This window comes from Eurypyga helias, unplaced genomic scaffold, assembly GCF_000690775.1.
Source record: "Eurypyga helias isolate BGI_N326 unplaced genomic scaffold, ASM69077v1 scaffold13974, whole genome shotgun sequence".
NCBI lineage: Eukaryota > Metazoa > Chordata > Aves > Eurypygiformes > Eurypygidae > Eurypyga > Eurypyga helias.
In genome coordinates this window covers 14154-30845 of record NW_010244472.1, presented here as the reverse complement: position 1 = coordinate 30845, position 16692 = coordinate 14154, and the positions used below count along the sequence as shown (strand labels likewise).

The 16692-nt window shown below is 47.9% G+C and overlaps 1 protein-coding gene across 1 annotated transcript in view; it reads left to right on the top strand.

The window, feature by feature from the left end:
- RREB1 (ras responsive element binding protein 1) overlaps positions 1 to 16467 on the top strand; it is a gene marked incomplete at its 3' end in the record, with an annotated part of 47869 nt that extends 31402 nt beyond the window's left edge. Inside the window, exons 7-8 of the mRNA XM_010149773.1 lie at positions 11164 to 11353; positions 13725 to 16467. Coding sequence (XP_010148075.1) covers positions 11164 to 11353; positions 13725 to 16467 — 2933 coding nt within the window. The remainder of the gene's footprint in view (positions 1 to 11163; positions 11354 to 13724) is intronic.
- Between the last annotated feature and the right edge of the window lie 225 nt (positions 16468 to 16692).

Genomic DNA, 16692 nt, shown 5'->3' with positions numbered 1-16692 from the left:
TTAGCAGAGGGCTGAAAGGCTGTGCAGCCAGCAGGGAAAATGAGAAACCGCGGAGCAGGTTAACTTCTCTGGAAACTTTTGTGGCAGAGGGTTGCTAGCAAACGTGGCAACGCGCTCGGGCAGCTCTGAGCATCCGTGGTGCAGGCAAGGGAGACGTTGTAAGGATTTCCCAGGGAACCTCACCGGGCCCGATGTGAGGTTTCTCCTCTTTCCTTTGGCACCTACAGTGGAGCAGGCTTGAAGTAAAACACGAGGCTTTTACAGAAGTACGTGTGCTATAAAATTCCTCTCTTGGGTTTCACTGTAACCGGAGCATACCTTTTATAGTTCCTTTCCTGCTCTTCCAGGAAGCGTCTTACAGTACCCTCTGTACCAACAGCTAAAGGCTTTTTAATTTTTCCTTCCTCACAGCAGCAAAGAGACATTTAAGCTGTCTCCCATGCCCGTGTATCTCCCTGAGGAGGGGATGAGGGAGGTGGTGATAGCCTTACAGATACCTCTTCCCTTAGAGGCATGTTTGCAGCATCAGTTCCCAGCGAGGGTAGCTGTGTGGTTTGAACATGGTCAAAGCCTGCATCTTAATGAATGTTATGGGGACTTTCTGATCATGCTCGGTTCAGTACGGCGTTGCCATCAGTTGCAGGATTTGCTGTTGCTAGCTTTTTATAGGAGACAAGTAATAAATAGATATTGCAGCGTGTGAAAGACTATGTCTGCCTCAGTGACTGACCTGACCTGGTGACCAGAACCAGTAGATGCCTGTAGCCATGCATGCAGGGTAGATTTAAGTTTTTTGACCTTTTACAGAGCATGTCCAAACAGTGATATAATATATTAAGCTTTGTAACTTGCCAAATCCCAGGCATATTTTCACAAGGACAGCAAAAACAGTTCTCTTGCCCCAGGGTAATGTGCTTCTGAGGAACTTCCAAACAAAGAAAACCAAAAGTCATTCACAGTCTACCTTGTTCTTTAAAAGAGCCTACCCCAGTGTTGCTGCAGCTTGTAAAGTCAGATTGGCTAGAGGTTGATCGGCAGCGCGGAAGGCTGTTGTTCTGCACAGTTAGATCGGTACCAGCATAGCAACAGAAGAGCTCAGGTCCTGGAATGGAAAGTGTTGGGACACCCTGACCGTTGGTGTCTGTTGTCAGCTGCCTCCAGTTTTGCCAGCGTAACCACTGTGAGCTCTTGTTTCTGTAAACACTCCCAGGTGGAAAACGCTATCATTGTGTCTTGGTGTTACCTGGCTTCACTCGGAAGGAGTGGATGACTTGAATGCCCTCCTGGACCCTGTAGGTAAATTGTTTCACGAGATGTCACGTGCAGCTTGCAGTTCAGTCAGGCTGATCCCCAGGTTTCCTGCTTTGCCAGCACATCCCCATTCTTCAGTGCATTTGGTGTCAGGTGGTGGGACGCTGCAAGGCACCTGGACCTGTCTCCCAGCCTTAAATCATTTCAGCCAAAGAACCTGAGCAGCCCCACAAAAGGAAGTGGGTTTGGAGTCAAAATAGTTCCTACTGGTTCCAGCTACTTAGAATATTACGTGTTTATTGCCCGGTTGTTGCTTTTAAGGGCAGTTCTGCACATCAGCTTTGGGGAGACAAAATAGTCAAGAAAAGAAATTAATGTAAATTTAAAGTGTACAGAGATTATTTCAGTCATTAGCAGCAGTCGGAAAGACTTACACAAGACTTAGTTGTGTGCAGAGCGGCAGTGTGACAGAGTAGAACTGCATTGTGCAGGATGCAAAAGGAAAAAAAACCACACCACCAGAAAAGCCCCTTAAGTTTCACTCCTGTTTTTCCCAATGCCTGCTTAAGCAGCTTCAGGAATTCACTTGCTATCTTTTCCCTCCTTACACAGTAGGGAATAATCCTGCTGATTTTGGTTTTGTGAAGCACGTCGCTCTCCACACACGGTCAGCCTTTTGTGGGCAGAGGGTGTTGGTGGCACTGCAGACTTACCCACGAGTGTGAAAACTAAATTGCAGTTTATGTTACGCACACGGTTGCAATTTGCAATTCATGTTACTTGTGAGACAAAACTGTGGGTTCATGGTGGGAAGAGGAAGTTTTTTCCTAGTAGCTGGCCACTGCTGTTACTGGAAGCCGCGTGAAGCACGAATGATGAGTAGCCTTCCTGCGGCCTTGTGACGTTTCGTCCTCCTTTTCCATCTCTGTGGCAGCTGTTGGTGTGCATATAGATAAGACTCGTTCCTTGTTAGCACTTCAAAATGTGAAACACTGTGCTCCTTTAATGCACCTGGACTACTCTGAGGTGGTTGTTGAGAACCGAGAAAGAGTAATGGAGAGCACGCTAGCATAGACATGCCCATGGACCTCCCTGACCGTCGGTTTTGGCACACTGTGCTTTGGCCCCGATACTTCCCTTCTTAGTCATTGTTTGAGGTTGTACCCTGCAAGGATTGTTTAGGTAGGAACTGCTGCTGGAGTTACTGAGTACTAACAGAGCCCATGCTACGAGACTGGTTACAGCCAAGGATGGAGGTGCACAAGGGTTGGTTGTGTGGCATTGCCGATTCGGCTGACCCTCTGGCTCCACTCTGCAGGCTGCTTGCTCGGTGTCTTGCAGTTAGGAAGAAGGAGCCGAATCCAGACCTCTTTTGATTATGTTTTCACTGCAGGAGCAATTCCATGAGCCAGCTGGTGACGATGCACTCCAACTCTGATAAGTGCTAGGACCAGAAATATGCTGTGGTACAATGCAACTCTTAGTGTTGATCAGGCAGAGAGGGGAGGGCCTGCGTGCAAGCTGGTGAATGTATCCTTGCACTGAGCAAATAGAGAAGTAAAATCAGTGGCTTGAGCATCTGTGTGCTGGCTTGCAAAAGCAGACCAGAACTCCATTTTAAGCGCTTTCTAAAGTTTCTGCTCAGAAAAGAGAGATGGGAAACATCTGAAGAGCAGCGCGAATCCAACGCTGGCCTAGAAGTGGTCAGCTCACATCAGGGAGCTCATTGTGCAAGGAGACTGGGAATCCAGAGCAGCTGGGTAAAAATACCGGAGAGTGAATGGACACGGGGAGTGACGCTCTCATGTGGAACTGTGTGGTGTGTCACATGGCGCTGAGTCTCTTAGCTCGGCTGCAAGAATAGAAAGTGGGTAAAGTGCAAAGCTGGCTGTAGAGGAAAGCTTCTCATAAAATGGAATAGGGGAGGGAAGGAGGGCTGCGCCAAAACGGGTTATTAGCGTGCCTGCCTGATCCTGATGACCAGTGTTTGTTTATACGCAGGCTCTCTCAGAAGTACTGGCGGCTGCTCACTGTGTTAGCAGTCACGTCTGCGTGCTGCGCATAGCTTACCTGCCAGCGTCGATAAGGGCGGGCGAGGGTGTTCAGTCCACATTTGGCTGCTCCTGTTTGTGAGCCCTGTTGTCATCAGTGGACAGTTAAGGGGTAGGAAAGCGCCTGTAGATCTGTTTCTTCTTATGTTACTTGTGAAAAGTGGCGCTGCTTCTTAACGTGGTAGACATATGGATTATTAATCTTTTTAAGTCTCGCCATTACTTTTAAAACTGTGCAAATACTCGGCTTCCGTATTTGAAAGACGTGTTAGAAGGCAGGAAGGGCTTTCCTTTTCTTACCCCAAAAGACTACCAGAAGGTCCACTTGAGTTTGTGTGCACAAATAATAACTTTTATTCTGCATGCTGTGCAGCTTCCAACTTTGGTTGCTGTAGAGGACTGTACTGGCCACATTTTTTATTTTTCCCCCCCCCAGGTGTACTTGTCCTAATTATTAAACCCTTCATTATTATTTATGTTGGTCTTCAGCCTTTGCTCCGTGGTTCTGTCCAGCCAATTCCTTGACACTTCTGGTTTTTAAAACTTTGACCTTTATTAACTCAAAAAGTCATTACGAGAAAGTGAACTTGTTTGTGCAAGTGTCTGCAGGCCATCTCCCATTTTCCCCTTATTTGTCCTTAGCTGCATGTTAATTCTGTTGGAGTAACCGGTAGAGTGAGCTACTGCTCCGCTGGGGCAGAGGTATTCCAGTCTGGCACTGTCCAAGCGTTGCTGGCACACACAACTCACTGCAGTGTTGGAGAGAAGCGAGATCTTTTTTCCTGAGTTTTCTTTGCTCACACACGCAGAAAGTTAGAAGATGGCACAGGCTGGCTCGTGCCTTTTTGTTAAACCTTACAACGGTTAAAGTTGCTCTGACTGGGAGTTATGATACGCGGGCGCGGGTGCTGGCTCTGCAGCGTGCCGACAAGTTTCTGAAGCACAACATCACCCTGGTTTATATCGGCTCTGCCCCGGCTCCCCTCAGTAGTTTCTCTCCTGGACCACAGTGTGGCTGTAGGAATGCTCGTGGCATTGTGCATTCCCCTATTAATAGAAGGGCTGGCACAGTGGTTTCAGCCTTAGCTGCACCCATGGGTGCCTTGTTTGAGGGAGAGGATTAAAGGGAGCGAAGGGGCACGTTGGTGACAAAATCAGCAGCCGGGGGGAGGAAAAGTTGAAAGAAACGTTGTGCCTTTGCTGAGGAGCGTGCACTGAACTTTGGTGAGCTGTGTCCGTCTCCCTACGCACTGGGAAAGGGGAGGGGAGCCTCTTCAGCCCGTCGTGCCTTGGCAGGGAGTTGGCTCCCGGTGCTACTGTGCGGCTTGTGGTTTCGGCGCTGACCCCTGGCATTGGGCGAGGTGGAGATGGGAGGGCAGCAGGTCCTCTGGGGTCAGGCACGCTGGGATGCTGCAGAGGAAGGAGGCAGAAACGGTCATTGCAGGACAGCCGGAGGGACCCACAGGGATCCCTGGGAGGGAGGCAGGAGCGGCGTTCACAGCACTGCTGCTTTTCCATCACTCATCTGCAGCAAGTGGGAGAGATTAGTGCAGCTGTTGGATGTTATTTCCCAGAGCCCTGGGTGTGGAGGCCAGGAAGGGTTTTTCATCCAAGAGGAGATGAGTATCTGGGCCTGGGTGGGGTTGCACAGGAGCAGAAACCCATTTGCTCTCTCTCTCATCCCCCTCCCTTTGCCTTGTCCCAAAAGAGGTGCGAGAAGCAAAGGAGTCCTTTCCTGAAGGGGAATATGTCTGTAACCTGCTAGTTTTATTTCATAGGTGGTGAAAGCCCACATGTTTAAAACCATCCTTTCTCCATCTCCCCCTCCTTGTTGGCCTCCTCTGCAGCGCACAATGCCGGCGTGGATGCTGGGGGCTTGCTCCCATCCCTGGTGCCGACACCAGCCAGCGGCAGGGAATCGCCCATCTTTCTTTTCTGCCCAGCTGTGTTATTTTCAGGTCAGCATAGGATTTTCTTTCCTCGTAAGGAGAGCCGGGTTAATTCTGCAAATAACGTGAGACAGAAAGGAGAATAATAACAACAAGGGTGGAAGTTTGTGTACGGTATGTATTGGGGATTTCAGTGGGAGGAGTTAGATGACTTAATAACATAACTGTGTATTAATGACTTCTGTCTCAGGATATGTTTCATTCTTGTTTTGTTTTCCTTGCTTCTGTTTGTGGCAGTTGCTAAAGAGCACAGACAGGAAAGGAACATAATGGTACCAAGCTTTTTATTTTAGATAAGGCCTAGAAATTTACCGCTGTTTTTATTTCTTGATGTCCACAACCTGGACAACACAGTGTTAGTGGGCTGCATGGGTGAAAACTTCAGGTTTTGGTCTACTCTTATGCGGTTTCAGAAGTATAAGTAGAGGAATGCTAAATATCACTTACCCACCACGGGTCTCAGCTAATGCAGAGCATAATGTTTAATTTCTCGGTCACAGAATGGTGGATATAAATATTTGGCATTTGCACCTTGGAATTTGGAAGGATTGAATGTTTGACTATATTACCCTTAATCAAAATCAAGACTGATTAATTTTGCTTAAAATTTAGCTCTGCTTTAGCTTTTTAAAATGCCTTGCCTTTTCTTAAGGAAAAAAAACCCCAAACTATTTCCATTGCTGACAGATTGGAATTGGCTCAGAGGAGGGTGTAATGCAAAGCAACAGGCATCGCTTATCTAAACTCTGCTTGCATAGGTGCCGCTTGTCCCAAGTGTCGCAAATCCTGGCTTGCCTCTTGAACAAGCTGCACAGAGCTCTGACTATTTCTTAAAGCCTGTTAACATGCTTTTGTATCCGAATTAGCATTACAGAATTCAAGAATACCAGCTCAATTTAGTAGAAAGCTTTTTAATGCTGTGGTTTTATTACACAGACCTTGTCTGCATTCAAAAAAACCCCGGAAAGGTGCACTGGCGTAGTAATAATTAAATAGACTCGCCGTGTGTGATACGTGGCCTGAGCACCAAGGTCATCCTAGTCATTGCACTGGTGTTGCCCGGTTGTGTTTCGGTTCTGCTTTTGTGTTTCAGCAGTTCTGTTTTCTTACCCGCTTGCTTTGTACACCTCAGCCACTGAGCCAGGGTCCTCGAATTAACATTCCCATCGTGCAGGTATGAATGATTCCGAAATGTAAAGGCACTTGAGAACGAAGCTCGTTTTAAAGCAGTCTTAGCTGCTAAAAGCAGGTTTTTTTCCTTTCTGCTTCTAGTTGAATCTCTGTGCTTGGAACTGAACAGCCTTCTCTCTGCTCTGTAATCATAGGTATAGAAAAATGGAAAACTGTGGCCAAGACTAGCAATCACATGATAACACAGCAGCTTTTATTTGCTACATCTGGAAACTTACCTTGCAAGTAGAGGGCTTTTATCTCGGCTCAGGTGTTGAGCCATTGCTCTGCCTGTCCTGCTAACAGCCTCAGAACCTGTTCCCATCTCCCTTCTCTCCGGCCGTACTGGCCATGTTTGACTTGGCGCTGCATATGGGCAGACTTTTGAAATTGTAAGGAGAGGGGGGTTTTTTTTGGTGTTTTGTGGGTTTTTTTTAAAGTTCATCATGAGCAAAGTATTACCATATGTTTCAGATGCTTTATTTGATATACTGGACTTCTCAGATTTTCCACAATCATTATATTTTTTTAAAGCAACTTAAGCAAGATGAAAAAATGTTCATATCACCTAGGATTCCTTTATCTTGTCCTTCTTAGGCTGTGGCTTTAGATTTAATAATAATGTAGGCATTGGTACTACCTAAAGATGGAAAATAGTACAGATGAGAAAGCAGAGAAATTAATGGTTAGGCTTCCGTAAAAAATCTAACGCTTCCCTTGTTAGGCATGGCAGCTTACTCCATTTTGAATTAGCACAAGCCTTACTCAGTGCAGCATGATGCTTGTCTTAACTAGTTAGATTTAAAGCTTATTCCTTGTAAGATTTTCTTGGAGGTGGTACATGTCCGTGTCTGCATCTGCACTAATTGTGTTCAAAGCCCAAGTCGTGTCATTAGGGACAAATTCAGACTCCTATCCTGCTTGAGGTGAGGTGAAGGGAATTTGACAAAAACACACACTACCCTTCTCCACCCTCCCCAAAAAAATGCTGTGTATGCATTTGGGCAAACAGAGGGAAGGGATGCCATCCAGAGGGACCTGGACAGGCTGGAGAGGTGGGCCACTGCCAACCTCATGGAGTTCAACAAGGCCAAGTGCAAGGTCCTGCACCTGGGTTGGGGAAATCCCAAGCACAAGGACAGGCTGGGTGGAGAGTGGATAGAGAGCAGCTCCGAGGAGAAGGACTTGGGGGTACTGGTGGGTGAAAAGCTGAACATGAGCCAGCAGTGTGCGCTGGCAGCCCAGAAAGCCAACCGTATCCTGGGCTGTATCAGGAGAAGTGTGGCCAGCAGGTCTAGGGAGGGGATTCTGCCCCTCTACTCTGCTCTGGTGAGACCCCACCTGGAGTGCTGCATCCAGCTGTGGAACCCACAATATTAAGAAGGACATGGACTTGTTGGAGCGAGTCCAGAGGAGGCCATGCAGATGCTCAGAGGGCTGGAGCACCTCTGCTGTGATGAAAGGGTGAGAGAGTTGGGCTTGTTCAGCCTGGAGAAGAGAAGGCTCCGGGGAGACCTTATTGCAGCTTGCCAGTACCTGAAGGGGCCTACAAGGAAGCCGGGGGAGGGGCCTTTTTACAAGGGCCAGTAGTGACAGGACAAGGGGTAATGGCTTTAAATTGAAAGTGGGGAAGTTTAGATGAGATATCAGGAAGAAGTTCTTCAAGGAGAGGGTGGTGAAGCACTGGAACAGGTTGCCCAGAGAAGCTGTGGATGCCCCATCCCTGGAAGTGTTCAAGGCCAGGCTGGATGAGGCTTTGAGCAACCTGGTCTAGTGCAAGGTGTCCCTGCCCATGGCAGGGGGGGTGGAACTAGATGGTCTTTAAGCTCCCTTCCAACCCAAACTGTTCTATAATTTAATCCATAGCAAAGACTGACAAGCCCAAGTGAGATCTGCAGAGCCCAGGAGACCTCCTGAGCCAGTATTGTGGTGCCAGCCCTCGGCATGAGGAGCAGCATTAGGATGACCTCTCTTGTCCTTTGGGAGTGGTGGGCACAAGGTGCAGTTGCTGGAGCCCCCTGGGCTGCCTGCTCGCCTGGGGTGCCTGGGGCTTCCCCACCTAATCCCAGGGAGAGCTTTTCTTGGGCTGTTTTTATTCTAGCTCTCCAAGCTGCGGCCACCTCTGGACGGCAGAGGGAGGGACATCAACAGGTCCCTCCTGTGGTCCAGCTTGCGTTTCACTTGCTGCTTCGTCCCTCACAGCAAGGAAAATAAAAGAGAAGACCAAGGAGGAAACACAAAAATACAGAGAAGTGTTTAATTTTATGTAGTATAAAAGAGAGAAAGTACAATTCCTTTTTCAAGATACATTACTTTTGTTTTGGGGGAGGAGAGACAGTTCCCTTTGCATGGGAAACACCATCTTTAAATTGCAAATGTTTACTGTCCCGAGGCATAGTAGTTGGTACAGGTGTCCTGCAAAGGACTTTCACACGGGTCTCTGCCCTGCAAGATTTGCTCTCAAGTGCAGCTTTTGACAGGAGCCCTAAATAAACCAGCGCTTAAAATCAGCGTGTTGCACAGCTGATGGAGGCGAGGGAGTGTAAGATGGATGAGGCGCACCTCCCGGACGTGTGGGGGGGCTGGCTGCTTGCCCAGAAGCGCTGGCTCCGGTCAGCCCAAATCCTGGGGGTACCGTGGCAGGCGCCGGCTCTCCCAGTAGCTCTGTGGTCCCATCAGTGGTATCTGCGCTGGCCCTGTCACGCAGGGGGAGATACAGCCGCTGCACTGGGTTACTGGTCTGGGGGAGGTCAGGCACATCGGGGACCCCGGAGCTGCCTCAAGACACCCCAAACTGAAGGTCCGTGTACCTCTGCAGAGCAGCTGGCCCCACAGACGGCCGACGACACTCACGGTGTGCAGGAGCACTGCTTGCTTTCACGCGAGGCACTTTCGTCGCCTGTAAAGAAGAGTTTATTTCAGTAGCCTGCAAGTTTTTGAGGTGACTGCTGTAACCCTTTAAGCAGTTTGGGTGGCTGTGCGTGTTTGTTTTCACTGGATGCTGCTTTGCATCACGGGGTAGGTGCTGTCAAGTGAGCTGGAGGAGAGCCGTAGATCCTGGCGCTGGGGGAATGCTACCTGTTGGCGTTCCCCGCCCCTCACCAGCCACTGTTGTCGTATTAGGAGACCCAAGTGAACGTTTGCTTTGTAAAGGGCATCGGTTCAGTGTCCAATGGAATGCAGGGGCTATGCTGGCAATGATTATAAAGGTAGGATGCAAGTGAATTGACAGGGGAGGTAAAACAGACTGAACCTCCAGCACAGAATATTTATGTCCCAGCCTTCTGGGTGCCGTGATAACGAAGGCCGTGTTACATACACTTCACACTTGCTTCTTTCACCACTCAGGGACTCCGCGTCCAATTGCTTTGTGGGTGAATTGGTTCTGTCTTCATTTTCAGGGAATAAAGAAAGGTCTGTGGAAGTTTATGTAGTGATAAAAAGAACAACAATGGGAGTTTGTTAGGGACAGGACAGGGAGGGAGTGGTTTCAGGAATTTGTCAGAAGTCATGTCTAATTGCAGGATGTTTTTTTAATGAGTAGGCACATGTCCTTTTCCTTGATGTGGAGGGTGAAGATAGTATGGGGAGAAGTCAGGGCGATGCATGTGAAAATCTAGCACGTATAATACTCACACTGACAAAATCTGACTGCTTCACATTCACTGGTGGTTGCTTCTGCGAAGCTCATACTTTGGTTGCAGGCTGGAGCTGTAACCACAAGGAGCTGTGTCGAGTGAAGCTGCGTGTCACTAGTTGAATGCAGAGTGGCCGTGAGCTGTAATGCTGCCGAGCTCAAATCCCAGACGTTTTTAAGGCAGTAGGCTCGTTCGTTGACACGTTGGCCAAACGTTGCTGCGTAGTCCTTACTGCCTGCAGCATAGCTGCATTTCCAACACCTCTGATTGTTCAGCCCAGGTCTACTTTATGTGAGAAGCGTTTTTTTAGCTGAATTTGGGATTGGAGAACTTAAGAAAAGCAACAAATAGTAGCAATGAAGTATGGGTAGGAAAAGACTTCGTTTCTTCATTTTTCTTTGGGGCACAGTGTCTGTGAAGGGGATGGAGAGCGTCAGAAGCGCTGAACTTCCTTTCAGGTCTTCCTCCTCTGACCCTCCTCCCCTTCAAGGAGCATTAGTTTTTCTTTTAAAACAGTATATTTCTCATAACAGCTGTGAGAAAAATCAGTTCAAGTTTATGGAAAGGTGGTGTGGAGAAGATTTGTACGTGGATATTTGAGTAGTATGCACTGCTAACGTTTTAAGCAGTAGTTAAAAAAAGTGCTATTTATACATCTGCAGCTGCTTGCTACTTAGGTCTGATTTAGCCTCTCCTGTCACTGATTTTTTCTGAATGTCTTTTATTTTAACAGTACTTTTTAGTAAAAATGAAACGGTGTCAAGCCACTGAAATATTTTATGTTGGGCTACGGGAAGGTTGTCAGAAGGCTGGGGTCTCAGCTGCCACTTCACCCTCGGCCCACGTGGGATGCTCAGTTCCCACGCACTATATTGGTTAAACTTCCAGTGAACTTAATAGACAGAAAGTGGTAGAAAGTGGCTGTGATTGAAATGGCCTTTCTGTGATGGTAGGTTTTTGACACGCTGTGGCTTCGTTTTGCATTTAGCAGGTTCTTAGTATCATGGGATGAGAGGAAGGACCCTGGCCTAATGCGGGAAGAATGTCGTTCTTAGGCTCGCAGTGGCCAGTAAGTAATTTCTGTTTCATTCTTCACCTTTGCAGGTGTGACATCTGTTGTATCACCTTTCGTACTCACCGGGGCTTACTGCGCCATAATGCAGTTATCCACAAGCAGCTTCCCAGAGATCCCATGGGAAAGCCTTTCATTCAGAACAACCCGTCGATACCAGCAGGCTTCCACGACTTGGGATTCACGGACTTTTCCTGCAGGAAGTTCCCCCGCATATCTCAGGTATACTCTGTTCTTCATAGCTTAGCATACCAGCTGATGGTGCGCATTCTGAATTCATTGAAAGGCTAATCCTTGAGGAGGCAGAGACTGGGTTTAGAGTATTTTGTGGAAAGCACATTACCACTGTCTATGTAGGCTTCAAACACTTCCTGCTTTTCCTTTTTCTTTTTTAATCTAAAGAATATTTGGTTTGGTTTGGTTTGGTTGTGGGGTTTTTTTTTTTCCCCAGCATTCCAGTGGATAAATATTGGTGTAAAGATCTATAAAATATTTTAAAGGAAAACTTGGGTGGTCTTAGGTCCTTGCCCCTTCCAGCTTGCCCATTAGTTCTCACCTTCCCTAAACCATCCCACATCTAAAATCAATAGGGAGGTATGCTGGTTTTAGTTGGGACAGACTTAATTTTCCTCACAGTAGCTAGCATGAAGACTATGTTTTGATTGTGCTGAGAAGAATATTGATAACACACTAATGTTTTTAGTTGTTGCTAAGCAATGTTTACATCAGCTCAAGGACTTTTTCAGTTTCTGATACTGTACCTGTGTTCCCAGCTTCTTGTTCCTTCTTCTCTATGAGAAGCTAGGAGAGGACATAGCCAGGACAGCTGACCCAAACTGGCCAGAGGGACATTTCACTCCATAATACGTCATGCTCACTATATAAGTTGGGGGGCAGGCTGGGTGTCTCTCTCTCTCTCTCTGGTTTGATCTGGCTCTGGCTCTCGCTGCACAGGAACTGGCTGGGCATCAGTCTGGGAGTGGTGAATGGCTGTATCATTTGCTTTCTCTTCCATTATTTTCATTGCTTATTGTTAGTAGTAATATTAGTAGTATTAGCATTGTCAGTATTACTGGTATCATTATTTTATGTCATTTATTTTCAATTATTAGATTGTTCTTATCTCAACCCACAAGTTTCCTTGTCTTTTCCTCCAATTCTCCTCCCCATGCCCCTGGAGAAGGGTGAAGGTGAGCGAGCAGCTGTGCGATACCTGGCTGCTGGCTGGGGTTAAACCACAACAGTCCTTTTTTGTGCCCAGCATGGGGCTCGAATGGTTTGAGATGATAACAGATTGATCAGAGCATACTAAGGGATTTTTATCTATTAACAGTTGCGGGTCATGATATTAGTTTATTTGATTTGCATTAGGCTCTCATCTCTGCTGTACATGTTAAAAATTGGTGTTGGCGTTTGTAGGCTGATGTGCTCTGCAGTGATTAGTGATGTTTTTCCTGGGAGATTTGGTTTTAGGACACTGACCTTGAGCTTCACGTCATATCTAAGTTATGTGCTGAAGCCGGTACTGTACTTTGGGTACCATCTCATGGAGACAATTAGCAATTTTACTTTTGCTTCTGAGAGGCTTTTTGTGGAGGAAGTACAGAATAACACCTTTGCTGCCTTTTACCATGATGTTTCCTCCTTCATTACAATAGTTTTTCGGTGTCTTTAACATCCTTGGGTTATTAAAATCCTTCTATTGGTACTACTTGGGAATACTGTTTGAGTTTTATCTAAGGTTAGCAAGCAATTTAAGACTACTATCCAGAGATCTGCCCCAAGGCTGGATAGTTATGAGTGGCAGGGTGTGTGGAATAGCATGGACAAATGCCTAGGGCAGTGGGCACCTCCAATCTTTTGGAACTTTAGTCCTGAACAAGTGCAGAATCCTGAAAAACTGGCAGAATATTTGGAAGAAGTATGCTGTCTCCCTGTTTGTACTGTGAGGGGAGACCTACAAAGTAGCATTTAAACACAGTAATTGAATTCATGATTGTTTTCAGGGATAGGTATGAAATCCATTTGTAAAGCTAGTATTCTTCTTGGGAGAGTAAGTGTAATCAGACTTCATTAACCAAAAACCTTTCTGCTTTGGGCTCTGTGTTTCATTGATTTGCTTTTGGGGGTATTTTGGTTGGTTGATGTTGTCCTGCCTTCTTGCATGCCATTTTGGTTTTTCCTCCTCTCCTCCTAGTTTTGTTGTAGTAGTAAAGCTGAAGGAGGTGGCCTTACTGCCCACCTTACTGAAGTTTGCTGTATAGTCTACAGAAGCTCCTGTCCTGTCAGTGAAGTGAGAGAGGTTCCTGGAAGGGAAGTTAAAGATGGAAAAGTGTTTGAGAGACTGAATAGCCCACTGAAGGAGTTTTCCTTTATAGTAGGGAACTTCTGGAGTTATCCCCTAATTAACACACACCACTTAGATGACTAAAGACTGTGGAGCAGGAATATCTCCATGCCAGGTCAGTGGTGGCTGCTCTGAACTCCTTAGCTTGGGCAGTGGAAAAGAGACTGAGCTGGTTTTGTTTCGCAGCAGCACGTGATGCCTTTCCAGTTTGAGAAGTGCATTCTAAATATTTTGCATGTCTTGCAGGTCTGGTGTGAAACGAATTTGCGAAGGTGCATCAGCGACTTCCATCGATTCATTTGCGAGACGTGTAACAAGGCATTCCCCATGCTTTCGGCGCTCAAACTGCACAGAGAAACCCATGTGATGGATCAGGGAAAAGACAAGCACAAGCCACAGTCCACCGCCCCACCTGGCGAGAACCTAGACCAGAAAGCCTTCATGGCATCCTTGGGCCTCCAGTACACCAAAGACATCAAGCCTGTCAAGCAGGAGGGCAATACACAGGACGAGGTCCAAGAAATGCAGCTCAGAGCACTGAAGAGTAACCTACCTCAGGAACCCGGCAGCACCGGTCTGCTCAGCCTCTCCCCTCTGGAAGCTGCCTCCATGGGAGGGTCATTTTCAGTCCTTCCCCCCACAAAAGAAAACATAAAGCTCCTCTCACTGCAGCCTTTCCAGAAGGGTTTTATCATCCAGCCTGACAGCAGTATTGTGGTAAAACCCATCTCCAATGAGTCTGCCATTGAGCTGGCAGACATTCAGCAGATCTTGAAGATGGCTTCTTCCGCTCCGCCTCAGATCAGTCTTCCTCCACTTTCTAAGGCACCTTCTGTCCCTGTGCAGTCCATTTTCAAGCATATGCCACCGCTGAAGCCAAAGCCTTTGGTAACACCCCGAACGGTCGTTGCGACCTCTACGCCTCCTCCTCTTATCAGTGCCCAGCAAGCCTCCCCTGGCTGCATCAGCCCCAGCCTCCCGCCTCCCCCCCTGAGGCTGATCAAGAACTCGGTGGAGTCCTCCTCCAACTCTCACCTCCCCCAGCCAGGAGCCAAATCGAGTCCTTCCTCACAGCTGCTCCTCCAACCCAAAGTAGAGCCTTTAACTCAGCACGAGATGAAGACGCAGCTGGAGCAGGACAGCATCATCGAAGCTCTCCTGCCTCTGAGCATGGAAGCTAAGATCAAGCAAGAGGTGACGGAAGGGGACCTCAAAGCCATCATCGCAGGGGCGGCAAACAAGAAAGCCCCAACCATGAGGAAAGTTTTGTACCCCTGCCGTTTCTGTGACCAGGTGTTTGCCTTCTCCGGTGTCCTGAGAGCTCACATACGTTCTCACTTGGGTATTTCCCCATACCAGTGCAACATCTGTGACTACATCGCAGCCGACAAGGCGGCACTGATCCGGCACCTGCGGACGCACAGTGGGGAGAGGCCTTACATCTGTAAAATCTGCCACTACCCCTTCACAGTGAAAGCCAATTGCGAGAGGCACCTGCGAAAGAAGCACCTCAAAGTGACCAGGAAGGATATAGAGAAGAACATCGAATATGTCACCAGCAACGCCGCAGAGATGGTGGATGCCTTCTGCTCCCCGGACACTGTGTGCAAGCTGTGTGGTGAGGACCTGAAGCACTACCGGGCCCTCCGCATTCACATGAGGACGCACAGCGGCTGCCAGAAGAAGAAGCCGTTCGAGTGCAAGGAGTGTGGCACAGCCTTTTCAGCCAAGAGAAATTGCATTCACCATATCCTCAAGCAGCACTTGCACGTGCAGGAAAGAGAGATTGAGAATTACATCCTAGCAGTGGACTGCAGCACCCAGGAAGGCCAGACAGACCCTTCTTTACTGGAAGACAGCACTTACATGGACCGCAAGTCCATGACGCCTTTCCTGGAGCCACAGAATGGCTTCTTGCTTGGGACGCCGTCTCACGTTCCCATCAAACTTGAACCTGCAGGCAACTTCCCGATGGATTTTGATGAGCCGTTGGATTTCTCTCAGAAGAACAAAAACCTGAGTGCCGTGCAAGTGAAGCAGGAAAACCTGTTTGGCTCTTCTCCCCTGTCCCTCTACGACTGTTCCATGGAGCCCATTGACTTGTCCATCCCCAAAGCCCTGAAGAAGGATAAAGATGATCTCCTATGTGAAGCCAGGAGTCAAGAGCTGGTGGCTTCGGGGAATGGTAAAAAAGCCTATAACTGTCTGCAGTGTCCTTTGGTTTTTGGTGCCAGTGGGAACTCAGAGCAAAACAGAGCTGTTAGACATCCCCAGCCACTGAAAGGTTCGTTACATTTGACTGTCCCGATCATTTCCCCGTCTCTCCTTGGCAATTCTGCCTTGCTGAGACCCTTGAGGCCTAAGCCACCACCGCCACCTCTCTTGCCAAAGCCTCCAGTAACTAAAGAGCTGCCACCGTTGGCTTCTATTGCTCAGATCATTTCATCTGTGTCTTCTGCTCCCGCTTTGCTGAAAACGGAGGCTGCAGACGCCAGTCCCACAGCAGTGAGCAGCTCCACTGGCTGCGAGAAATCAGGGAACGCCAAAGCAAAAGTGACAATCGTGACCGCCGTTCAGAGAGACTCCAGCCTGCCCGCTGACCTGACGCAGGCCTGTGACCCAGAGCAGTCTCCCGTTGCCGATGCTGGGTTGACTAAGAAAAGAGGTAGAAAGAAAGGAACGAAAAATAAGCCTAAACTTAGCTGTGGTGTGGATCTGGAGTCAAGTGGGGAGTTTGCCAGCATAGAGAAAATGCTGGCTACCACAGACACTAATAAGTTCAGCCCTTTTCTGCAGTCCACTGACAATTTCAAGGAAGAAAGCGGCAGAAATGGAACAAGTGAGGATGGGAAAGAAACTGCTGAAGATAAGCTGCTGAGACGGAAGAGGAAAGCTTACTCGGATTGCCTGCAAAATATCCCCTGTCCTTACTGTCCTCAAGTCTTTCCATGGGAAAATTCCCTGCAGCAGCACATGCTCACTCACACAGGTAAGAGCACCTTGTGCTCACGGTGGATTGCAGCCCCTGAGGACGTTCCTCATGAAAGGGCCTCTCCTTGGAGGGATCTTCCTTTCACATCCCCTCTCTGATGCCTGAAAAGTATTCTCCATCACTTTGCAAATCCTTACCCTTTACCGTGGCATAGCGGTGGGGGTAAGTTTTTTCAGTAATGGAATAACTTTCCTGCCTTTGAGTATCAGGGAGGCAAATTAA